Source organism: Bubalus bubalis, chromosome 18 (assembly GCF_019923935.1).
Source record: "Bubalus bubalis isolate 160015118507 breed Murrah chromosome 18, NDDB_SH_1, whole genome shotgun sequence".
In the NCBI taxonomy this organism is placed as follows: Eukaryota; Metazoa; Chordata; class Mammalia; order Artiodactyla; family Bovidae; genus Bubalus; species Bubalus bubalis.
Window position 1 is genome coordinate 39,503,814 of NC_059174.1, and position 26,719 is coordinate 39,530,532.

Below are 26,719 nucleotides of genomic sequence, written 5' to 3' on the forward strand. Positions count from 1 at the left end.
GAAATTTCATTATATAATACTGTTGTTATTAATTTTCCACTTTGTAGTATTACTGTTTATTTCTTGGATTGTGTTTATGAACTTTTAATTTTGTTTGGGGTGTTACTGAAATAACCAAAAAGATAAATAGGTCCAGAAGTAGTGTTTTTTGCTGTACATTATTGAAGTCCTGATTTTTTTTTTCTCCAGGTTCTATATCTGAATATTATCTGTGAAGAGAATGGTTGGATTTAGTTTGGGGGTCAAATTCCTACCCTGTCATTTTATTATAAAAACTGGCTATAGTAAGCCTTTGTGCAGCTTGAAATGTAAAGCTTGCTGGATTCAACGGGTTGGCTTTCCTTAATTTTTTTTCTATGCTGGAGAAGAAAAAAGTCTTCTGTTGAATAAGTATTATTCTACCTGCAGGCAGTCTGACTGAGAAAGGGATACACAGAACTTTCTCAAGAGGTGGAATGTGCTGTGTCATCAGAGGTGTGTGGGTTCCATGGATGAATTCATTTGTCAAAGTTGTACACTCAGTATTTATGCTTTCTCAATATCTAACTTTTACCTTAAAAACTTAAAATGTAGTAATAGCAATAGAAAGGCGAATGGATAGAGGCACAGATGAAGCCCTAAGGCCAGAATGTTAGTTACTGTTGAATCTGGGTGATGAGTACATGGGGTTTGTTATACTCTTCTGTTTTACTTATAAATGTTTTTAATTTCCCCTCATCAAAAACTAAAAGCAAAGGGAGAGATTTTTAGAACTACTTATCTATACAGCAAATAATATATTTTAAGTGAGTTTATACCTATTTTATGGAGAAGGCAATGGCACCCCACTCCAGTACTCTTGCCTGGAAAATCCCATGGATGGAGAAGCCTAGTAGGCTGCAGTCCATGGGGTCACTAAGAGTCGGACACGACTGAGCGACTTCACTTTCACTTTTCGCTTTCATGCATTGGAGAAGGAAATGGCAACCCACTCCAGTGTTCTTGCCTGAAGAATCCCAGGGACGGGGGAGCCTGGTGGGCTGCCGTCTATGGGGTTGCACAGAGTTGGACACAACTGAAGTGACTTAGCAGTAGCATACCTACTTTATAAATATGAAATGCCAGCATTCCCACTGAGGATTACTCCATGGTTGTATTTCGTGGCTGCTTATCTTACTTCTAGCTTTTTTATTCCCTCTTACATTCCATTTCACCAACATTGCCTGTGGTCTATTGGGAAAGCCCTAATTAAAAATAAATCAGTTAAATGTTGCTTTAGTATTTCTTCTAAGTATTTGAAAGTTATCAAGGGTTACATGCATCTGTGAGAGGAGATAGGCTGAGAGTAGTGGCTGACTATGAGAAATTTATACCATTTTCAGTACATTAGGATTTTGTGTTGGATTGGGCTCTAAGCTGTGAATTAATTGACATAATGTGTGTTTCTGAGGATGTAGTGATCCTTTTACTGACTGTCTAAGACTAATGGTGGGTATTTGGGGAAGCACCTGCTGCTAGTTTTGGTCCCCATTTTTCCACAAAGATCCTGCCATCCTGCACCATCAGCAGGGCCCCATTGCAGTAGTTTTTCTGGTTGTCTGGGCATCTACATTTACTCTTACTGTTGGAAAACCAACAAGGTGTGCACAGAACAACCAGCTGGGGTTAGTCCTGCTGTCTTCAGTGCTGATCCAGAATGTTGCAAAGCGTCAGCAAGACCAGATTTATTTTAGGAAGAATAAAAGTCAATCTTTTCACTGTATCATTTTTTCTCCACTTGGCCAAATTGATAGCCAGAGTGCATAAGTGTTTTTCCTCCTATCCCCTGCTGATCTGAACACACTTCATTCTCATTTACCCTCCTCACATCTGGAGGGTGAGATATGTAAATTGCAGCATGCCACAGTTTAATAAGCCAGTCCTCTTTCAATTGGATTTTCAGCCCTCTTTGTATATTAGCATGTCAAAGATTATAATGCAGTATACATTTTTTTTCCCTGTAATCTAGTAATCTAGCTTCCTGGAGATTTAACTTGTTAAGGATGCCAAATACCCAGATAACAGGTGCAGCAAATTCATTTTAGCTTTCCTTATCTCTTTTCACACGGACTTGAAAAAAAAGATTGGATATGTTATTTATCTAATAATCCTAGTGTACATGTCATGGAAGGTAGAAACATAGTAGTCAGTGTTATCATAACACTATAAAATTCTGGAGCCTGGCATCTTTCTTGACCTCTTAAATTTGTATCTTTACTATTAAAAAGAATATAAGAAATACTAGGCTTTTGTAGGAAAGCAAAACTGGGTACGTCCTTGGACTTAAGACAGCATTAGTTTGCAACAGTGTTGGCATATGAAAATGGTAGCAGTGGTTTACAGAAAATATGAAGTGATCTATTTTTTTTTTTAGTTATTTCGTCACATATCTGACTAGCTTTATTTCTGGAGATTTTAATCATTTTGATTTTCATCAGATTTTATTTACTCTGAAAATGCTTATTTTCAAATGACATATATTTATTTTTTTTTATTTTATTTTTAAACTTTACATAATTGTATTAGTTTTGCCAAATATCAAAATGAATCCGCCACAGGTATACATGTGTTCTCCATCCTGAACCCTCCTCCCTCCTCCCTCCCCATTCCATCCCTCTGGGTCGTCCCAGTGCACCAGCCCCAAGCATCTAGTATCGTGCATCAAACCTGGACTGGCAACTCGTTCCATACATGATGTTTTACATGTTTCAATGCTTGCTCAGTTGTGTTTTAAGAAAACGCCTAGCTTGTTGTCAGAATAGTTTTCTTGGTTTGTTACTATGAAATTTAAAGAACATGGCCCAAGAAGAATAGAAAAACATTACAATAATTTGTTATCCAGGTGTACATATTTTTTGAAAAAGCTTTAAATTTTTTAATTGGAGAATAATTGCTTGACAATGTTGTGTTGGTTTCTGCCATCAGATCAGATCAGTCGCTCAGTCGTGTCTGACTCTTTGCAACCCCATGAGTCGCAGCACGCCAGGCCTCCCTGTCCAGCACCAACTCCCAGAGTTCACTCAGACTCATGTCCATTGAGTCAGTGATGCCATCCAGCCATCTTATCCTCTGTCGTCCCCTTCTCCTCTTGCCCCCAGTCCCTCCCAGCATCAGAGTCTTTTCCAGTGAGTCAACTCTTCGCATGAGGTGGCCAAAGTACTGGAGTTTCAGCTTTAGCATCATTCCTTCCAAAGAAATCCCAGGGCTGATTTCCTTCAGAATGGACTGGTTGGATCTCCTTGCAGTCCAAGGGACTCTCAAGAGTCTTCTCCAACACCACAGTTCAAAAGCATCAATTCTTCGGCACTCACCCTTCTTTACAGTCCAACTCTCACATCCATACATGACCACAGGAAAAACCATAGCCTTGACTAGACGGACCTTTGTTGGCAAAGTAATGTCTCTGCTTTTGAATATGCTATCTAGGTTGGTCATAACTTTCCTTCCAAGGACTAAGCGTCTTTTAATTTCATGGCTGCAGTCACCATCTGCAGTGATGCAAATCAGCCATAAGTATACTATAGTGCTAGCATTTTGAATTAAAATATAGATTTTTTTAAATTAAATATATTTTAATATAAATATAAAATATTAAAATATAAGATTGGCCACAATCAGCAATTCTTGTTGACAAAAATAATGATAGGGATTTAGTTTTCTTCCTGCCTGGAATTCGCCCTCCCTGGTTCTGTCTAGGTTCCCCATGTAATCCAGGTGCTTAGCATAGGGCCTAACATATAGGAAATTGTGATAAATATTTGAAAAGTGAGATAAGTAAGTTCATCTCAAGAAAATAAAAGGTAGTTTCTTCAACTTGAAGATGGTCTAGAGATGATAAAAGCAAAGGCATAAGAAAAAGGAGCTCAAATATCTTTTTGTGCCATCAATGTATTCAGTTCAGTTCAGTTGCTCAGTCATGTCCGACTCTTTGTGACCTCATGGACTGCATGCAAGGCTTCTCTGTCCATTACCAGCTCCTGGAACTTACTCAGACTCATGTCCATCAAGTCGGTGATGCCATCCAACTATCATCCTCTGTTGTCCCCTTCTCCTCCTGCCTTCAGTCTTTCCCAGCATCAAGGTCTTTTCCAGTGAGTCAATTTTTTGCATCAAGTGGCCAAAGTATTGGAGTTTCAGCTTCAGCATCAGTCCTTCCAATGAATATTCAGGACTGATTTCCTTTAGGATGGACTGGTTTGATCTCTTTGCTGTCCCAGGGACTCTAAAGAGTCTTCTTGAACACTACAGTTCAAAAGCATCAGTTCTTCGGCGCTCAGCTTTCTTTATGGTCCAACTCTCACATCCATACATGACTACTGGAAAAACTATAGCTTTGACTAGACAGACCTCTGTCAGCAAAGTATTAGATGTATCAATGTATTAGATGTTAACTTTTCCCCGGTCTTTTCAACCAGGAGAAAGATGTCTAGAAGTCTTCTTTAAAAGTGTTTCTCCCCATTTTGTTTCATATCTTCGTAGTGAGTCACATCACTATTTTCTAGCTTTCCCAATTTGATAAATGTCACTTTGTAATATGGCTAATGAGGCTCTTAGGCATTCTCTTTAGTAAGAACTTTTGATAGTGTAGTATCCAAATAAAGATATTAATATGAATATTATTTCACTCATTCTACACCAGGCTCAGTGCTATAAGCCAGGATCCAGTGGAGAATAGCAGAAGCTTGGCTTTCTTGGGGGCTTATTCATTCCACAATGAATAAACAGACATATCATTTAATATCAGATAGTGACATGATAGAGAACAGAAAATGGTAGAGAATGGAGACCATTTCCTTTCAGTAGGAAGATCAGGAGAGACTTCTTCAATGAGGTGACTTTTGGGTAGAGAGCTGAACTGGGCAGATATTGTTGTCTGGGAGCAGAGCATCACTTGTGGAGGCCCTGTGACAGAAGCATGTCTGGCAGCAGGTCAGGGAAGTGGATGGCCTGTGTGACTGGAGGAGAGGAAACTGCTCAGAAAATGGTAGGAGACAAGGTTTGTAGAGGGTGAGACCACGAAGTATCTTAGAAGTCATACAGAGTAGAATAGGAAGCCATCATAAAGTACTTAAGCTATTTTTTAGTATGGGAGCTTTCACCCGTATGCAGGAGTATAGAAAATGGAATAGTGAGGTGTCATCACCCAGATTTTCAAGCTATCAGCATATGACCATCTTGCTTCATCATCCTGTCCCCCTGCCGCAGAGGATTTTGCAGCAAGTCCCATACATCATTTCATTGTACTTCATTGTTTGTCTCTAAGTGATAAGGTCCTTTTTAAAAGTTAAATCACAGTATATTTATCACATGTAAAAATTGACAGTAGCTCCTTAATATCATCAAATATCTAGTCAGTATTCAGATCTGCCCAGTTGAGTAATAAACATACGTATATGATGTATATGTGTATGTTTATTTTTGTAGATGTAGATGTGTGTACATATATATGTAGATTTGTATATATGTATATGTTTATTTTTTAAGTTCATTTTCTTAAATTGGGATCCAATCAAGGTAGTAAGTGCATCTTCACCAGATTCCATAGAGTGATCCTCCATCCCCCCTGTTTCCTATAGACTAGTAGTTAGATCTAGAGGTTTGGTTAGATTCATGTTTGATTTTTGAGGGGCCGGAATTCTTGGGTGATGTGGTATGTCCTATTGCATCACATCAAGGCACAAAATGTCTATTGTTATGCTTTATTTTTATAACTATATAATGAACTTCCTGAGGTACAATTCATACAGGAAAGATAGAATAAATGCTTGATTCTTCCCCTTTTTCTACCCTGGTGAGTTTTGATTAGGAATTACATATTTGACTTACATTTTAAGTTCACTCTGGTTGCTCTGTGGAGAATAGACTGAAGAGGGTGTGAGGTGTAATGGCTAGCTGTGTACCCTTGACATCTATTTTTCTCTTTCCTCATTGGTAAGAGAATCACAAATTTTGATTGGATTCATAGCTGCCAGAGATAAAAGGCTGCTTTTCCCCAGCCTTCTTTGTAGCTGCTGTGTCTACGTGTTGGCCAGTGAGACGTGAACAGGACTTCCAACACGTGTACTTGATGGAAGCCGACCCAGTGGGAGGAGTGAGGAAGGGAAACAGGAACTCAGTTTTATATGTTAAGTTTAAATTTCCCTTTAGACATCCAAGTAGAAATATCAAGGAAGCAGTTGGACACAATGGTCTTCAGTAAAGGGGAAGTGTTGGGGCTACAGGCAAACATTTAAAAATCATAAATCATAAATATAAGTACCACCCTTGGTGGTCAGCAGAGTATGATGCTAAGAAGAAGTAGTCATGAAGTAGGACAGAAACCCAGAGACTGCAGTGCTTCATAGTCCAGATGGATTGTTATTTTTTAGTCACTGAGTTGTGTCTAACTCTTTGCAACTCCATGGACTATAAGCCCACCAGGCTCCTCTGTTCTCCACTATATCCCAGAGTTTGCTCACATTTGTGTCCATTGAGTTGCTGATGCTATCTATTTCTTCCTCCACCCCTTGTCCTTTTGCCTTCAGTCTTTCCCAGCAGGAGGGTCTTTTCCAATGAGTCAGCTCTTCACATCAGGTGGCCAATGTATTGGAGCTTCAGTTTTAGCAACAGTCCTTCCAATGAATTTTTGGGGTTGATTTCCTTTAGGATTGACTGGTTTGATCTCCTTAATGTCCAAGGGACTCTCAAGAGCCTTCTCCAGCACAACAATTCAAAAGCATCAGTTCTTCAGTGTTCAGCCTTCTTTATTGTCCAGCTCTCACATCTGTACATACTAGAAAAACCATAGCTTTGACTACACAGACCTTTGTCAGCAAAGTGATATCTCTGCTTTTTAATATGGTATCTAGGTTTGTCATAGCTTTCCTTCCAAGGAGCAGCATCTTTTAATTTCATGGCTGCAGTCACCATTCACAGTGATTTTGGAGCCCCCCCAAATAAACTTTACCACTGCTTCACTTTTTCACCTTCTATTTGCCTTGAAGTGAAGGGACCAGATACCATGATCTTAATTTTTTGAATGTTGAGTTTCAAGCCAGCTTTTTCACTCTCCTCCTTCACCCTTATCAAGAGACTCTTTAGTTCCTCTTTACTTTCTGCCAATAGAGTGGTATCATCTACATACCTGAAATTGTTGGTACCTCTCCCAGCAGTCTTGATTCCAGCTTGTGATTCATCCAGCCTGACATTTCATACGATGTACTCTGCATAGAAGTTAAATAAGCAGGGTGACAATATACAGCCTTTTTGTACTCCTTTCCCAATTTGAACCAGTCTATTGTTCCATGTTAGGTTCTAACTGTTACTTCTTGACCTGCACACAGGTTTCTCAGGAGATAGGTGGAGTGGTCTGTTATTCCCATCTCTTTAAGAATTTTTTACAGTTTATTGTGATCCACACAGCCAGAGGCCTTAGTGTAGTCAATAGATAAAGTATATTAAAAAAGAAGCACTAAAATATTTATGACATTTTGACTCCACTTGTTTGACTTAGTGTGACTAGAATGCTAGATTTCTAATTAAAACAATAGATATGCAACAAGCAACAAATATTTACTCTATAGCACAGGGAACTGTAATCAAGATTTTGTAACAACCTGTCAGTTCAGTTCAGTCGCTCAGTCGTATCCGACTCTTTGTGACCCTGTGAACCACAGCATGCCAGGCCTCCCTGTCTATCACCATTTCCCAGAGTTTACCCAGACTCATGTCCATTGAGTTGGTGATGCCAACTAACCATCTTATCCTCTGTCGTCCCCTTCTCCTCCTGCCTTCAATCTTTCCAAACATCAGGGTCTTTTCAAATGAGTCAGCTCTTCACATCATGTGGCCAAAATATTGGAGTTTCAGCTTCAACATCAGTCCTTCCAATGAACACCCAGGACTGATTTCCTTTAGGATGGACTGGTTGGATCTCCTTGCAGTCCAAGGGACTCTCAAGAGTTTTCTCCAACACCACAGTTCAAAAGCATCAATTCTTCGGCGCTCAGCTTTCTTCACAGTCCATCTCTCACATCCGTACATGACCACTGGAAAACCATAGCCTTGACTAGATGCACCTTTGTTGACAAAGTAATTTCTCTGCTTTTTAAAATGCTGTCTAGGTTGGTCATAACTTTCCTTCCAAGGAGTAAGCGTCTTTTAATTTCATGGCTGCAGTCACCATCTGCAGTGATTTTGAAGCCCCCCAAAATAAAGTTCGCCGCTGTTTCCACTGTTTCCCCATATAATTGCCATGAAGTGATGGGACCGGATGACATGATCTTAGTTTTCTGAATGTTTAGTGTTAAGCCAACATTTTCGCTCTCCTCTTTCACTTTCATCAAAGGCTCTTTAATTCTTCACTTTCTGACATAAGAGTGATGTCACCTGCATATCTGAGGTTATTGATATTTCTCCCAGCAATCTTGATTCCAGCTTGTGCTTCCTCCAGCCCAGCGTTTCTCATGATGTACTCTGCATATAAGTTAAATAAGTAGGGTGACAATATACAGCCTTGACGTACTCCTTTTCCTCTTTGGAACCAGTCTGTTGTTCCATGTCCTGTTCTAACTGTTGCTTCCTGACCTGCATACAGGTTTCTCAAGAGGCAGGTCAAGTGGTGTGGTATTCCCATCTCTTTCAAAATTTTCCACAGTTTATTGTGATCTACACAGTCAAAGGCTTTGGCATAGGCAGTAAAGCAGAAATAGATGTTTTTCTGGAACTCTCTTGCTTTTTTGATGATCCAGCGGGTGTTGGCAATTTAATCTCTGGTTCCTCTGCCTTTTCTGAAACCAGCTTGAATATCTGGAAGTTCACAATTCACGTATTGCTGAAGCCTGGCCTGGAGAATTTTGAGTGTTACTTTCCTAGCGTGTGAGATGAGTGCAGTTGTGTGGTAGTTTGAGCATTCTTTGTCATTGCCTTTCTTTGGGATTCGATTGAATACTGACCTTTTCCAGTCCTGTGGCCACTGCTGAGTTTTCCAAATTTGTTGATGTATTGAGTGCAGCACTTTCACAACATCATCTTTTAGGATTTGAAGTAGCTCAACTGGAATTCCATCACCTCCACTAGCTTTGTTCGTAGTGATGCTTCCTAAGGCCCACTTGACTTCACATTCCAGGATGTCTGGCTCTAGGTGAGTAATCACACCATCATGATTATCTGGGTCATGAAGATCTTTTTTGTATAGTTCTTATATGTGCTCTTGCCACCTCTTCTTAATATCTTCTGCTTCTGTTAGGTCCATACCATTTCTGTCCTTTATTGAGTCCATATTTGCATGAAATGTTCCCTTGGTATCTCTAATTTTCTTAAAGAGATCTCTAGTCTTTCCTTTTCTATTGTTTTCCTCTATTTCTTTGCATTGATCTCTGAGGAAGGCTTTCTTATCTCTCCTTGCTATTCTTTGGAACTCTGCATTCAAATGGGTGTATCATTCCTTTTCTCCTTTGCTTTTCACCTCTCTTCTTTTCACAGCTATTTGTAGGGCTTCCTCAGACAGCCATTTTGCTTTTTTGCATTTCTTTTTCTTGGGGATGGTCTTGATCCCTAATAACCTATAATGGAAAATAATCTGAAAAATAATATATGTGTATATGTATAACTGAATCACCTTGCTGTGCACCTGAAATATTGTAAGTCAACTGTACTTCAATAAAATCAATTTATTATGAAAAACATAAGTAATCCACTGTGCCCAAAGCTATTAAGAATAGAATAAAGCAAGGATGTGGACTTAGCCTTTGGGTTTGGCAAAGTCATTAGTGACCTCGGTGAGAACAGTTTCTGTGGAATGTTGGGTACAGAAGCCTGATGTGGTGGGTAGAAGAAAGAATGGAAAATGAGGAGGTGGTGATATTGAGTATAATAACACTGTTGAGGAGTTTTGCTATAAAGAGTAATTGGAAAATGGGGCAGTAGCTAGAGGTGGGTGTTGAAATTGAGGGTTGTTTCTTTAATATTTAAGGTGAGGCTATTTAAGCATTGTTATAAGCTGATGTTTATGTAAGCGATTTAAGCACTGTTATAAGCTGATGTTTATTTAAGCAATTTAAGCGTTGTTATAAGCTGTGAATATTCCGTGAAGAGGGAAAATTGCTGCTTCGGGAAAATCCTGAGGTGAGTAAAAAGGTTGATCTAGTATTCCAGGCAAGAAGTTGGTCTTAGATAAGAACAGGAGTGAAGGCAGAGTATATGGACTTAGATACAGGTACACTGGTAGATTTAAGGTAACTCAGCAAAAAAGCTCAAGAGGCTATTAATTACCTTAAATGGATGAATCATGAGGTAACCACATTATTGTTATATACTAATGATAAAAGTGATCAAAATAAATTTGAAATTCCTTGGGTGTCTTCACAAGCCAAAGGTCAGAGGTTATTCCCTTTTAATAGATGGAAAAGTGTAGGTGCCCCTAAGAAGCTGAGACCTCAGCTAAATCATATGAAGACTCAAGAGTGATAGAGAATAAGGCTCATGAGACCTGCCTGATTAGTCTTGTTTTTAAACTGATTGGGACTTGAGAACTGATTCTTCCCTTTAGAAAGGTGAATTTCAGATTGAGAATATACTATAAAGTAGTTTTAAGTGGATAGGAAATTTATAATGTTTTTCAAGGACAGTGAGTATTAGATGTGCTGAGTCCTAATCATACCTGGTTTTACTGTGTTAGCCCTTCCACCTCAAGTTTAGGAATGGAGAAAAGGCAGAAAGAGGATTGCAAGGGCTTAACCACGGGCTGAGCTCACTCTTGAATGCCTGGGGAGTTGTTTGCTGCCGTAGAAGACACCATTTTTCTTTGCCTAAGACATTAAAGGACAGAATTATTGCCACATTTGCTTTCTATCATGGAGCTAATATAAAATCAAGATTCATTTTTTCCACTTCTCAGAGTCAAATCTGCCACTTTTGTATTCCACTGCATTTTTTTTTTTTTAAGTTTGGAGGATAGGCATGTTGGAAGGGAGGCTAATGGACAAAAAACTGGATTGGAAATTTCATCTGGAGACCATTTAGCATTTTTAGGATGTAAAGTAATTCATGACTAAGTCTCTCATAGTAGAGGAGAAAGAGTGAGGAATAAATATTTTGGCTCTGAATGGTGGCCTGGTTGCTCTGAATTTAAGTACAGTGGAAGGAAGTACATCAGCTAAAGCAGTTGCTTAGCTTGCAGGCTGATAAATCCTCCCAAGTCACAGCACATGGATTAATTTAAGCCAATAGAGCAATATATAATTGTATATTATATAATCTAATATAGTCATCTTAAGTATAGAACTTTAGCGATTAGAATACATTTTTAAGGAGTTGTGTGAAGAATTCCTTCATATTCTTTTATGTGAATTGATTATAAAAAAGTATATAATTCTGATAAAATTTCAAATCTTCCTCATTGGGAAATTTGAAAAGATTTGAACACATCCCTGTGAATATTTCAACTAGCCTCCTACACTATTTTCAGCTGTCTTCAATTCCTTATAGAACAAGATAGAGAATTATGTAAATATAAAAAACATTACTTGCGGATCACCTCTCTTCATGGATTCAGCAGCATCTTTTGTTCTCTCTGTCAAAGCCTCAGTTAATAATATTAAGTTTCCACATATGCCAGCAGCTTCCAGTTTCTAATTCCCAACAAAACCTTTGCTTGCTGGGTTTGATCTCCTAAGAAAAAGTGAAAGCAGTACTTATCTCTTTAGGATTCTGATGTAATCAGACTAGACTGTTTCATTGTTGAATTCTGTGGAGTTTTCTAGGATCAAGTATGCTTCATGTGACTTGTACCTCCTTATATCTGAATGGCATAATTTTTGAGCCTGCTATTACTGTGCAGAAACCAGAATTAACTGAAGAACTAAGAGTCCAATTCATGAAATTCATGAAATTTAAATAAATTTCATGAATACTGCCCACTAATTTTCATGACTTGCTCCTACCTTAGGACCTTTATGTTTGCAACTCCCCTCACCAGGAGCACTGCATTTCTAGATCTTACGTGACTGGGTGTTTTCCTATTCAGGTCTCCATTCAGAGGTCACGTCCTCAGGGAGGCCTTCTTGGCTGTTCTAACCTAAAGCAGCCCCTTCCTGTATTGTCATTTCACCATTTTGCTTTCTTTGAAGTCCGTGTTGTTTTCCAAAATTATCCTGTTCTATCATTATCATCATTAATCACCAGGATTACTATTATTATCCTAACAAGAGTACAAATTGAGTTTTTCCTACATGCCTTGTGCAAATCATTGTGTTTTATGCAACATTTTTGTAATGACAACTAACATGCATCGAATACTTACTACTCACCAAGCACTAGGCTAAGCATTTGTTGTACTAAGCCGGGTCAGTGTCATCTCTTGCTTGGACTGCTGCAGTGGCTTCCTAACTGGCCACCCTGTTTTCATCTTAGCCTCCTTACGGTTCGTTGCCTGCATCGCAGCTAGTCATTCTTCTAAAACAAGTCAGGTGCATCATGATCAGCTTTCAGCATCATTCATGTTTTTGGCCGTCCTCAGGTTCTCCCAGTGGCTTACAAACTCCTATGTCATCTGGCCTCCCACCACTTCCTTGCTGTATCTCTAACCTCTCCTTGCCTTTTTCCCCTCTGGCCACGGTCTCTGAATCATCCTTTGCTCAAATTACCACCCACCCCCATGGTGTCATTTCTCCCTTCACTTAGGTTTCTGCTGAATTGTCACCTTCTCATAGAGGCCTTTCCCCACTCACTTATACCTAATTTCTCTTCACTCTGCATCATATTACTCATTTGTCTGTCTTCAGTAAATACCTGTTGAGTGTTTACTAAATACCAGGTCCTGTTCTCAACACTGGGTATGTGAAGTCAGTACAATGGGCAGAATCCCTGTCGGCATGGAGATATGGGGTAGGCATAACATAGACTAAATAAATAGGAAGCACGTAAGGTCACTTTGGGAAAGCTAAAGCAAACGAAAGGCTCAGGTTGATGGGACAGGAGAGGGAGAGTTAAGTTTACAGTAGGGCAGGTGGGGGAGGCCTACGGGAGACAGTGGACATTCTGCAAAGTCCTGAAGAAAGTGAGGGAGTGAGCAATGTGAATAACTACATGGAAGCGTGTTCTGCATGGAAGGAGCATTGAATTTGAAGGCTCTGAAGGGAGAGCATGTCTAAAATACTCAAGGAGCAGCAGGGAAGGCTGTAGCTGGAGGACAGGAGCCAGTGGGGGAGGGAAGTATGGCTAGAGAAATGACAGGGGTGCCAGATAATAGCGGTCAGCACACCCCACCTCTCTGTTTGGGAGATTTTGAACAGAGGAGCCTCCCGAGCTGACATGTCTGACCCTTGTGTGAAAAATAGACTTTTGGGGAGCAAGGTTTGAAATAAAGGGTCCAGTTAGCCCTGAAAAGATTGGAGAGGGTAGGGTCAGGTCAGGATGGCAGAGTAGAGATAGTGAGACCTAATTGTGGTCTAGATATATTTTGAAGGTCAGTCCTATATGTTTACTGAGAAATTGAGAAATAGAGCAATCAAGGATGTCTCATGCCAAGATATTAAATCCAGGTCTCTGGAAGGATGTAGATGCCAGTACCGAGATGGGGAGGCAGTAAAGGGACAGATTTAAAGTGGAAAGAAGGTCATGATCAGGACCTCAGTCAGCATCGTGGAGCTCTTGTGGGCATGAGAAAAGGCTGCTCCTGTAGACTGATTCAGTAGGCACGGTCAGAGTGAACTGGATTTCAGGCCCCATTCTTTCCCTTGGCAGGGTCTCTCTGTGCACAGTTGTAGGCAATGCATTAGTCAGGGACTTTGCTCTGGGCCATGGTAAGTTTGTAGCCATTGAGATGCTGATTGGGCTGCTGGGTGTGAGTTTGGAGTTCAGGGAGGCAGAAAGACTGCAGATTTAAGGCTGTGTCGTCCATGGGGTCGCGAAGAGTCAGACACGACTGAGTGACTTCACTTTCACTTTTCACTTTCATGCATTGGAGAAGGAAATGGCAACCCACTCCAGTGTTCTTGCCTAGAGAATCCCAGGGACGGGGGAGCCTGATGGGCTGCCGTCTATGGGGTCGCACAGAGTCGGACACGACTGAAGTGACTTAGCAGCAGCAGCAGTAGCAGCATGAGACCACTCCTAGCTGTTTTATCTTTATATTTTTTAATATATTTGTGTATGTATTACATTGTACATTAGATATGCTTTATTTACTCATTCATTGTCTCCGCCATCACTGTGTAAGCTCAAGGTGATCCATGTCTGTGCTTACTACTCAGTTGTACACCCAGACCCAGCTCAGTGCCTGGCACCTGAACACTGATTAACGTGGTTGGATGAATACACTAATTGAGAGTACCACTGCTTTTTACTTGTCCTGTGGATTTCATGAAATTGAGTGCATGGCCTTAAGGTCTAATTTTCAGTTTGTCAGACATTCCTGTTTTCTGCTCAGTACTTCAAGTCCAAAGAGGTTTGAAAACCCTCACCACTGAAAACCATTTGTTATGTGATTACCAAAAGGAAACTTGAGTTCCAAGAGGCCATAATGCTTAATCAGGATTGCCTTGCAGCCAAAAACACATGCTAAAATGATGGGGAAACTTGAAGGAAAATGATCCTGGTTTAGATAGAAACTTCCTTTCACGGTGATTCTGAGCTTCTGGCCTATTCTTGAGGGGACTGTTAACACTTCGCTTTCACGTTTAGGTTTGCTTGTTGGTGAGGGTTTACTTTTAACTTTGGTGCATTGAGGGTAAGAATTCCATTTCATGAGAGGAGATAGAGGGTGACTTGATTCAGTACTTCTGTTGCATTTATGCATTTAAACTTAAGACAGGGGAAGATAGATGCCCAAGACCTCAGCATTTTTATTTGGAATGGTCAGTAATGGCTTTGCACATGAGGTGAGGTTTGAAATTGCTCTGTGCTCTTATCTATTGTTGTATAAAGACAGACCACTCCCAAATTCAAGTATTAAGGCTCATAAGACTGTTGTTTAGCTAAACTTGATGGGACCCACTTATGAGTTGAGTAAGCAACTGCTTAACTTGGCTGGGCTCTCTCACATATCTGGTGCCTCAGTCTGGTCTAGCATGGCCCTGGCTGGGATAACTGGGCTGCCATCTTGCAGTAGGCTAGACCAGACTTACTTACATGGCATGATTTCAAGAGCTAGACCGGAAATGCCCAAAACTTCTTGAGGCTTTAGCCTGGACCTGGCATAGCATACCTTCTACCAAATTCCATTGGTCAGAACACAGTTGAAGAAATAGACTCCACTCATGATGGAGAAGCTGTACAGTCATATTGCAAGAGTGTGGTTAGAGACCATAAATTGGAGCTATCAGTCTAATAGATGGCTTGAAGGATAAGTTGGTAGGGTTTAGAAGGAGGACATGAAGTTACTGGTGTGAACCTCCTCTGGTCTAAAGAAGAATGCACCTCAACTATCGTGCATCCCACCTCCCTAATGTCTGAGAAACACAAGAAGTATATAAGCTTCTCTGTTGGCTTGTAGGTTTTAATTAATCTCATTGAATTGTAATTAATCTCATTGAAAGTACATCTTTCTTGAGAAGGTTTCATAAAATATATATATATACACATACACTACACTGTTTTCCAAGATGCTTAGCATACAGCCATATTTCTGGTAGTTATCTTGATCATGTTGGTGTTTTCACAAGTAATGATTGTCTCCTTCTCTTGTAGGATTATGCCCATATGTTGACCTGTGTTACTGAAAGAGAAAAGTTTATTGTGCCCATCAAAGCTAGAGGTGCACGAGCCATCATAGATTTTCCTGACAAGCTGAATTTTTCCACTTGCCCTGTCAAATACAGCACTCAGAAGATCCTGCTGGTACGAAACATTGGCAACAAAGATTCTGTATTTCACATCAAAACTCATAGGTATGCATTCCTTCAGCTCTTGGTTTTGATTGATTCTAGCTAAATCTAGTCCACACACGTAATTTCCCAGAGTAGCAGTCAAGATGCAACTGCTTATTACAATCTTCAGTTGCAAGGATGGGAGACCTCCTTGATATGGGGCAGACTTCCTCTTCATCCCATGAGAAAACCAAAATTCAAGATTACCTATTTGGTTAAGGTGGTTTTCTGAAATTCTGGATAAGAGACTGAGCAATAGAGAGATTGTCGAACTTGCTCAAGAGCACACAGTTAGTAAGTGAAGGTGTTCAATGTTAATCTGATTATTTATTTGGTAGCTACAGTGTAGTAGACGGTGAGAGTACTAATATGGACTTCAAGGACCTCTCTTATAAGGCAGGAAAGAACAGTTGTTATGGGACATGAAAATGCTGGCTGATTAGCAGGACCATAATAAGAATGGCCAGCTTGGGAAGACAGGAGACAGAAGGTCAAGTTCTTTTCTATGGCTTTTTGAAAAATAGTGCAGATCCTGGGCTGAATCATGAATTCATTTTCATAAGGGCTTTATCTGTGGAATCCTTTGCTAGTTTAAGGATACATCTCTTCAGAAAGGATTAGCATTTACTTCTGCCTGGTTACCAAAGGTTAGACCACATAGACGTCCTTTCTGGGAATTTCTTGGCTTAGGGTTTCCTGGACTTAGCATGCGTGTCCAAACCCCAAACCTGTAGAAGACACGTGTCCAATATGAATTCCCTAGAGTCCCTCTTTCCCTCCCTTGGAACTCAGATAGACATTTTTCCTTGTGCTAATGTTTTGGTAGCCTTTGACGTTTCTCAGGTTTAAATGGGGATTTTGTTACCAGTCCCCCTGACTTCACCATCCCAAGACCTTTTTTCCTGCTTTAGCAGGGCTGTTAAAACCCAGGCTTCAAGGGCTCAGTAGCCTACTGTTCTGGTTCTTATTTTCCTGAGGATTTGAATCCTGCGGATTTGCCTTTTCTTTCTTTCTTTTTTTTTTTTTTACATGCTTAGCTACACATTTGCATAAGTTTTTTTTTTATCCAGACTTCCTAGGTATTTTCTGGTGGGAGAGTTTTCAGGTTACTTGGTCTGCTATGTTATAAGTAGCAGGGATGCCATAATATATGTTGAGGCACATCCCACAGGAGGGAATTCATGCTTATTCTTACATGTGTCCCAGGAGCATCACTATATGTAAACCAGTTCATGTAGATTCAAGTTTCTGTCTGGCATCATTTGTTCCTGGCTGAAATCTACTTTAATATTTCTTGTAGCACAAATCTAGTAGATATCCTATCAGTTTTTGTCTACCTGAAGAAAAAGCATATTGTCTTCATTTTTGAAAGTTTTTTTCTCTATAGAGTTGTGAATTCTGTATACATTTGATGAATATAGAATTATATGTACATTTTTTAGTATTGGAAAGATGTCACTTTATTGGCTTTTGGCTTACATTTTTCTAATGAGATTTTAGAGATTTCTAGCTTTGTTCGTCTATAGGTCTATAGGTAATTATATCTTTTTCTTGGGCTACCTTCAAGATTTCTGAAGGTATTTGTTTTTTAGCAGTTTAAATGTGATGAATCTAGGTGTGGATTTTGTTTTTGGTTATTTTTTGTTTTAAGAATTTTATTTTGCTTTTATTTTGTTTTGCTTTTAATCCTGCATGATATTCTCTGAGCTTCTTGGATCTTTCACTATTTTTGGAAAATATCAGCTATTATCTCTTCAAATATGTCTTTTGCTTTTGCTCTATCCTCTTTTATCATTTCTTCTGCTTGTAGGAATGCTCTGTCTGCCACAGGTGAACTCCTTGGCACATGTCTCATCTTAATTAGGAGCAGGGCATTGCCCATTTTTGTTTGCCCTGCAATGTCAGCTCTCTTATGGGTTTGAGAAAAATTGTGATTTTGTGGTTTATCTGGTTTTTTTCATTGTTAGGGTTGGAGAAACACTCTTTCAAGCTTTCTTCCTCCTGGGTGGAAGCAGGACTCTGACCCACTTTAGATAAATCAGTCAGCAGAAGCAAAGGAAAAACTCTTGTAAATCAGTGTCTGTTCATATTGTCAAAGTACTTATAAAGCTTTTGTTTGCATTTTGTGGTGAGACTCATATTTTGATTGAAGGGAAGGGAGCAAGTTGTTCAACTGGCTCGCTGTCACTTAGAAAGAACCAATCTCTTTACATTAAGAAAAAAGACTCTTCATAACTGCCATCCATAATACATGTTAAAAACTTCCTGTTACATTGATATTGTTCCAGTGAAAGAGAGAATCCGCATAAGGTGGAAAAACAAACACAGGCAGCATATCTTCCTGAATTGTTTGGCTGAATCTTCAAAACTACACATAAATGGCAATACATTCATATAAAGTAAAATGAAATCACAGAGTTAATAGTATGAATTTGCAGGAAAATATCTAAAACTTTTGTATCCATACAACTGAAAGTGAATCATAATGTAGAAGCACTTCTAAGGTAAAATGGTGAGCTAACTCAAGGACTAGCCGGGAATCATAATGACATTAGAAACTCATAGTCCCACATTTTAATTTTACAGATGAAAGAAGTAAGGTCTGAGAAGGAAAATGACTTATTCAAGTTCTCCCAGTAAGTTAATAATAAAACTTGGGTTAAAAGCCAACATGGGCCAGTTCTGGCCTTGTTTACCTTAAGATCCATTCCTCACCCTTCCAGACTTTGCTCAGCATCAGTATTGGGCTGTGTTAGCCCCCTAGCCTGCATACCTGCTGGATGCCAGCTGTGTCTGTCCAGGAGGTGGGAACTAGAAGGAGGTTGGAGAGTGGGAAGGGGTCACAGCATTTCTCTTTCTCCCTCTCTGACTTCAGTAGAGCCCCCAGCAAGCAGGTGCATCTCCTCTACCGTTCTAGTTCCTGTCAGACAGACCTGCCATGGTTCTAACTTCCACCCGGTCCCCAGGATCTGCTAACACTTCCTCCTCTCCTTTTGTCTCCAGCCCAGTGATGGAAGTGGCTTACTGCTGTTACCAATCCCTGAGCTAGTTTGCCATCCTAAGTTGGGCTTTTCATAGCTTTCATCTTCTATATAATCAAATTCAGTTGAATTTCCTATTCATTTTTGTTTTCCTGTGTAGATTCTGCACCAAATGGTACTTTTATATTCTTTCCTCTAAATGTGTGTATTCCAACCATAATGTCAATTCTGTGAGTTACTTCCAAACCCTTCCAATAAATCCCCTTTCTGTCTAAGTTAGCCAGAATTGGTGTCTGAGGAATGCAGCTGATTTTGTGGTCACATTGTATTAAATCCGAATGTCTGGGGAGATCCCCTGATGACTACCCTAAAAAATGTGTAGGTGATTATGTTGCCCAGGCAGGACTGAGGACCCCTCTTTCATTGACAGCACGGTTGTCAGCAGACATAGTGGAGCAGTAATAGTTTGGGAAGTCAAAAAGTCTTGCTTCTTTTATGGTCATTATACAGTTAGAAATATCTCTCAGGAAATTGTTTTAAAAAAGCAGATCATATTATTTTCATTGAAATAATAGTTTAATTAATGGCTAAGTTTATAAATAGGTTCATATAAATAACAAAAACTAAAACTCTCTTTATGTGTCTGTTGCTCCCATTAGAATATGAGCTTCTCAAATGCAAGGATTTTATCTCTTTTCATTTGTATGTCCCCAGCATCTAGCAAAGTGTCTAGAATAAATAAGTGCTCAATAAATGTTTATAGGATGCCTAACCAACAGTATATCACAACCACAGAGCTACAACTATAAACCTCTACAATAATTTAAAATAAAAAACATGCTCCAAGTACAATAAAAGAGGCATAATGTTTTTTTTACACTATGAAAGGAGCCTCAATGTGCCGTGAAATATACAGAGAACACAAACAATAACTTATCAACTTTATTACAGATTTGACCTAAAACTCTTGTAGGTACCAGAATAACTTTGACTATTAAAGTAGGATTAATTTTGGAAGGTGAAATAGAAAGAATGAAGAAGCAATTTCAAAATCTAAAATCTCAATTTAGGAATCAATTAATAAGATTCTCTAAAGGAAAAAAATACTAATTTTATACTCAGTGTTTAATATAATACAACCAATATTTAGTCTTCTGCTAAAATATTGAATCATTTGGATGGGATCATTTTAGTTCTTACAAGCAGTTCATAGTGAATTGAACAAAAACACAAAATCTTTCTCATGGCTCATGATTTTTCACAAACCTGAATTCCCTCCCTGATCAAGTATGCAGTATTAATGAGGATGTGATATCAAAACCAGACATTCTGGTAGACAGAGCCAGCCTTATACCCTGGAGGAACAGCACCTTTTACCTCTTTGTAAGATCATTTTCTGGTACTTGGTATTCTCTAGCCTTTTCAGTCTGTCTGCCTTTAGTAAAATGAATACAGAATCAAATTATAGACATGTTTAAGCACCAGAACTTAACACACTCTCTCCAATTAATGTCTGATTTATTGAGGAAGCTTAGGCAGCTCGAAGTAGCAATGGCTGTCCCAGGTGACTTTCTAACCACTGAAGAAGTTTAGTGTAATATAAGCCCAGCAATTAGCACAAAAAGGAAGAAACTGTTACCACTCTTTAGAATTAGAATTTCTAGAGGTCCTAAGAAGAGTCCCTTTGTCCACAGAAAATTAACTTAGGTTCTGTAATGTAATACTAATTCATTCCAGAACTGTTATTTTGCCACTGAGAAATGATTGAAAAGAAAATGAAAATACAGTGTAGGAAGAAAAATATTAGGAACTAGGGAAGCAGAGATAGAAGAAAATACTACATTCTTTTTCTCAAAGCCAGGAAGCTGGGGCCAGTTCTTGATTCTTTCTGAGCCTTTAAGAAAGGAAAGAACTTCAAAGACAGTAAGACTCACCTTCATCTCCCATCAAGTAGAAATTCTTAAGATACCAGAAGTCTGCTCCTTCTGTATTCCACCAAAATGGTAGAAAGATTAAGTAAAAATTAGATATATTTTAAATTTCCCTTTAAAAGTTGATTATAATTCAATTCAACATGTTTTGAGAGGCTCTTATGAGTGAATAGCTGTGCATGGGCTGGTGAGAGACACAAAGATAAATCTAACCAGGTGGTTTCCACGTTCAGGGATAGTTTGGGGAGATAGGGAGAACTTGAACTTGATGGCAGGCTTCCATCCCTGCTGTACCACTCACTAGTTGGGTAGCTTTGGGCCACTTGCATGTGCTTTTAGAGCAAACGTTTCTCATGTCTAAAATGCAAATAACAGGACCTGCTTTCTCAAGGTTTTTGAGGACTAAAAGAATTGACATATATGAAATGCCTACTGTAGTATCCAGCGTAGAGTACATGCTCTTGAAATTTTGTTTGCTTTCTCTTTCCTTTCAAAAGTCTCTAGCTATTGAGAGAGACAGGCATGAAAACTTATTGTAGTACAAAGTAAAAAGTAAAAATAAAGTTACAGCTTCCCCCGAGAGGAAGGAGACTTTATTAATAAGAGGAAGAATCTGAAAAGATTCAATTTAAGAGGTAACTCTGAGTGTGGGCTCTGATGGGTGACTTTGGAAAGGAGTATGATGGGGAAAACAGTGAATGTTCTTATACAACTCAAGCAGTTCTGGAATGTGTAAGTAGGGGGCACTGTCTGGCTGGAAGGAAGAGGAGATGCAGTGCTGGGGAGGGTTATGGGTGAAGAGACTAAAACCCTCCCATCCTGTGCACCCCAGCCTGATGTGAAATGTGACAGGTATACAGGACATTTGGACAGATGTATCTGTTTGATGCGGAGAAGGCAATGGCACCCCACTCCAGTACTCTTGCCTGGAGAATCCCATGGATGGAGGAGCCTGGTAGGCTACAGTCCATGGGGTCACTAAGAGTCGGACACGACTGAGCGACTTCACTTTCACTTTTCACTTTCATGCATTGGAGAAGGAAATGGCAACCCACTCCAGTATTCTTGCCTGGAGAATCCCAGGGACAGAGGAGCCTGTTGGGCTGCCGTCTATGGAGTTGCACAGAGTCGGACACAACTGACGTGAGAAAGCCAAAACTGGTTGGAAACAGATTTCTTGGGACTTTAAATGTCCCAAGACTTTAAAGTTGAGTTGAGTAACTTACCCAAACTCATGACTGATGAGTAAACTCATGACTCATGAGTTTGGGTAAGTTGAGTAACTTACCCAAACTCATGACTGATCTGGGTTTTGAATTTATTCAGTTGACTCCAGGCTAGTAAAACTACTACCTTATGGTGCCCCTATAGCAGTGCCTGGAGCTCATAGGAGCAGGATTGGTGCTGAAGGTACAGGAAAAGGACAGACAAAGGAATGGGAAATTAGTGAAAGAAAAGGGCAATCCAAGTAGAGAACACCAGAGAAAATTAACAATTGTCCATGGTAGGAAGCACTTGAGATCCTGCAATGATAATCTGAGGTACCACCAAGTGCTACCCAGACTGTAAGCTCCATACCCTCAAAGAAGAAAGGTTAGGTTTTCTGAAATTAAGTTCATTATCTAAGGGAAGATTTTAAGGAATGAAGACTCTAAAAATGCTTGCATTGAAGTAAATAATCAGAAACAGCTTAGCCTGCCAGATACATTGTCCAGCACATTACTTTGAAAAACAAGCAATTTAAAGAAGTGAAATGGACCATGGAAAGAATTAAATGGGCTGGGTTTCCTGTTTAAAAGGAAGAGCTCTGTAAGTTATTTAAGGTACATCACGATCAGATCCACCTTCTCTCACTGCTCCTTTCCAGGGCAGTTAAACTCAATTATTTCCTGTTCCCAGATCTACCCTGCCTCCTCATAAGGTCTCCTTACCTAAATTCTATTTTCAAGAGACAGATGTCCCCTTTCCAAATGCTCTCCATCCTTTTCCAGCTTACTCTCACCCAGGAGGCTGACCTGTTTAAGAGGTCAGTAGGCTCCTATGCCTTTGGCTTTTGGTTGGGGTCAGTCAGTGGGAGCCCCAGCAGGCAATCAGAAAAAGGATATGAGGTCAAGACACTTTTCACCCTAGAGTCTTACATGTGAGGCCCCCTGGAATGACTGTAACTCTTGACTAAAGCCCTTGGAGCCTTCTCATAGGCCACCGGTGGGTTTCCAAAACCACTCCTCCTTCTTGGCTCTTTGGGTATTTGTGCTCTTTGGTAAGCGTTCTACTGTTAATAATCCTGGGTGATCGCATCGTCTCTTGTAGTTTCCCTATATCCCTTCACCCTTTTATTATAAATAGACCCTTTGTTAAACTGCACTCATCTCATCCTCATGCAATTGTGTGATCACTTTCCTTTTGAGACTTTGATACGGTTTTTCCATTGTAAAACCTTCTCTTCTCTGAACTCTTCCCAAAACTTGGTTTTTATCTCTTTGAAGGTACTGTTCTTTTGCAAATTACAGTATTTGCATACATGTTATAAGTCCATCCTTCACTGGAATCAGTCAGTAAATGTTCAAAGAATGGCTAAATGGCAAAGATACAAACAAGACTATTATGCACCATTTAAGTTTTTCTTACATTTGTTGTTCTATATCTGTTATTTTAATATTAATATAAAATTTTTCCACATTAAGGAGAAAGTATAATTCTGAATCACTGAATTGTGGTGTAGGGTGTGCTCTGTCTGCAGACCTGGAACTCGTGTTTCCTCTCCCCTTCCCCTCACACTAGTCAGCAGGGTGTTCTGAGGGTGTGTGTCTCCTTGTGTGTTGCAGGCCCTTCTCTGTAGAGCCGTCTGTTGGAACTCTGAATGTAGGAGAGTCCATGCAACTGGAAGTGGATTTTGAACCACAGACTGTGGGCAATCACAGTGAAAGACTTATTGTGCATTACGACACAGGTATGCCATTATTCTTTGGTAAAAGTTCTACATGTTATGAAAGGTTGGATGGAAAACATGATTAAGCAAAATAGGAAATGGTTATTTTGATTGCATTAGATTAAAGCTAAGACCCACAAGGTAAAGAGCTAAAGAGTAAATGCCTCCAGCAGAAATAATGTTGAGCCACATATAAATCCCACCTACCAATTTCTCCAGTGCTTGAAAGCCTGAGAAATACAGGGCTCAGAAGGAAGGGAAGGAAACAGTTACCCAGAAGTTACACTGGTAGACTGAGGTTATTTATATGTAAATGCAAACTCGAAGTTAACTTAATATTCCTTAGGCTTTCAGTTTACTGCTGCCTTTGTCTAACATTTAAAAAATATAAACTCCAGTTCAGAATGTTCTTCTGTGTGCCCTCTAGTCTGTGTAAGATTTGGTTATTTAATCCTTAGAATATGCAAATGTCTTACTTAGCATCTTACTTAAATCTGGGGCTTTGTTGCTGCTAGCATTTTCTTAGAGGCCCTGCCCTGCATAATAATGAATATTCACTTACTGTTTTTGCAGCTATTTGCTCTGTGGTCATGTAGATTGGGCGTACATTATGCCAGTCTCCAAAATTGGTTTGCAAATTAATATATGTTATCTTGTTGTTGTTGTTCAGTCGCTAAGTTGCATCTGACTCTTTTGCGACCCCATGGACTGTAGCCCACCAGGCTCCTCTGTCCTACTATTTATTATTTCATGATTTTTCTCACTTTTTCTCATTTCTTCTTTACCCATTTATGTTGATTGAGCCAGATTGTCTGTATCAGAAGGGCACTGTAGGGAGAAAACAGTGCACAGTCAGGGAAAAATCAGCAAATAACATCCAGGTCACAGTTCAGAATTGCTGGCTTTGTGGATGTGTGTCTGAGCAGGACCAATCAAGCCCTTGCTTAAGGACCTGTGGGTAAGTGGTTCTGGCTCCACAAAGCCCAACATAACAGCAACTCATAATCAGTGGCACAGTCTATATTTATCTTTAAGGAGTGGCGGCTGCGCTTTCCTGGAGCAGCCGTGAAGAGAGACCCCACGTCCAAGGTAAGAGAAACCCAAGTAAGACGGTAGGCGCTTAGAGAGGGCATCAGAGGGCAGACAGACTGAAACCAAAATCACAGACAACTAGCCAATCTGATCACACGGACCACAGCCTTGTCTAACTCAATGAAACTTATCCATGCCATGTGGGGCCACCCAAGACGGCCGGGTCATGGTGGAGAGGTCTGACAGAATGTGGTCCACTGGAGAAGGGAATGGCAAACCACTTCAGTATTCTTGCCTCAAGAACCCCATGAACAGTATGAAAAGGCAAAAAGATAGAACACTGAAAGATGAACTCTCCCGGTCAGTAGGTGCCCAATATGCTACCGGAGATCAGTGGAGAAATAACTCCAGAAAGAATGAAGGGATGGAGCCCAAGCAAAAACAACACCCAGTTGCAGATGGGACTGGTGATACAAGCAAGATTTGATGCTGTAAAGAGCAATATTGCATAGGAACCTGGAATGTTAGATCCATGAATCAAGGCAAATTGGAAGTCGTTAAACAGGAGATGGCAAGAATGAACATCGACATTCTAGGAATCAGTGAATTAAGATGGACTGGAATAGGTGAATTTAACTCAGATGACCATTATATCTACTACTGTGGGCAGGAATCCCTTAGAAGAAATGGAGTAGCCATCATAGTCAACAGAAAAGTCCTAAATGCAGTACTTGGATGCAATCTCAAAAACGACAGAATGATCTCTGTTTGTTTCCAAGGCAAACCATTCAATATCATGGTAATCCAAATCTATGCCCCAACCAGTAACGCTGAAGAAGCTGAAGTTAAATGGTTGTATGAAGACCTACAAGACCTTCTAGAACTAACACCCAAAAAGGATGTCCTTTTCATTATAGGGGACTGGAATGCAAAAGTAGGAAGTCAAGAAACACCTGGAGTAACAGGCAAATTTGGCCTTGGAGTACAGAATGAAGCAGGGCAAAGGCTAACAGAGTTCTGCCAAGAGAATGCACTGGTCATAGCAAACACCCTCTTCCAACAACACAAGAGAAGACTCTACACATGGACATCACCAGATGGTTGACACCAAGATCAGATTGATTATATCCTTTGCAGCCAAAGATGGAGAAGCTCTATACAGTCAGCAAAAACAAGACCGGAAGCTGACTGTGGCTCAGATCATGAACTCCTTATTGCCAAATTCAGACTTAAATTGAAGAAAGTGGAGAAAAACACTAGACCACTCTGGTGTTGGAGAAGACTCTTGAGAGTCCCTTGGACTACAAAGGGATCCAATGAGTCCATCCTAAAGGAAATCAGTCCTGGGTGTTCATTGGAAGGACTGATGTTGAAGCTGAAACTCCAATACTTTGGCCACCTGATGTGAAGAGCTGATTCATTGGAAAAAACCCTAATGCTGGGAAAGTTTGAGGGCAGGAGGAGAAGGAGACGACAGAGGATGAGATGGTTGGATGGCATCACCGACACAATGGACATGGGTTTGGGTAGACTCTGGGAGTTGGTGATGGACAGGGAGGCCTGGCATGCTGTGGTTCATGGGGTCGCAAAGAGTCGGACACGACTGAGTGACTGAACTGAACTGAACTGTGTCCATGCTTCACTGGTTGCTAGCAAGACAGATCTAGCCTGGACTTAGCTTAAGCAGAAGGGGCAAGTTTCAGCCCTGGTAGCCCAATGGGGGAAGATTAAAAGCAGAGTACATAAACCATCATGGATGTCAGTTTTTCAAAGTAGTGCCATTTTAGTCTCCCACTGACAAAGCATGGGAGTTCCATTTGCTTCACACCCTTGCCTGCCCACAGTGTTGTATTGTTCATTTTAGGCATACTGGATATATAAAGTGCTGTCTTCTAGTGGTTTTAGTTTTTATTTCTCTAATGATTAATGATGTTGGGCACCTTTTCATGTGCTTGCTGGCTTTTAATTTATCTTTTAAAATTA

At 40.0% G+C, this 26,719-nt stretch overlaps 1 protein-coding gene across 2 annotated transcripts in view; it reads left to right on the forward strand.

The window, feature by feature from the left end:
• Nucleotides 1-26,719, forward strand: part of HYDIN (HYDIN axonemal central pair apparatus protein) — a 420,256-nt gene that overhangs the window by 104,616 nt on the left and 288,921 nt on the right. For both annotated transcript variants that reach the window (XM_044932144.2, XM_044932145.2), the window contains exons 7-8: nucleotides 15,685-15,884; nucleotides 23,601-23,725. In XM_044932144.2, the coding sequence (XP_044788079.2) occupies nucleotides 15,685-15,884; nucleotides 23,601-23,725 (325 nt within the window). The remainder of the gene's footprint in view (nucleotides 1-15,684; nucleotides 15,885-23,600; nucleotides 23,726-26,719) is intronic.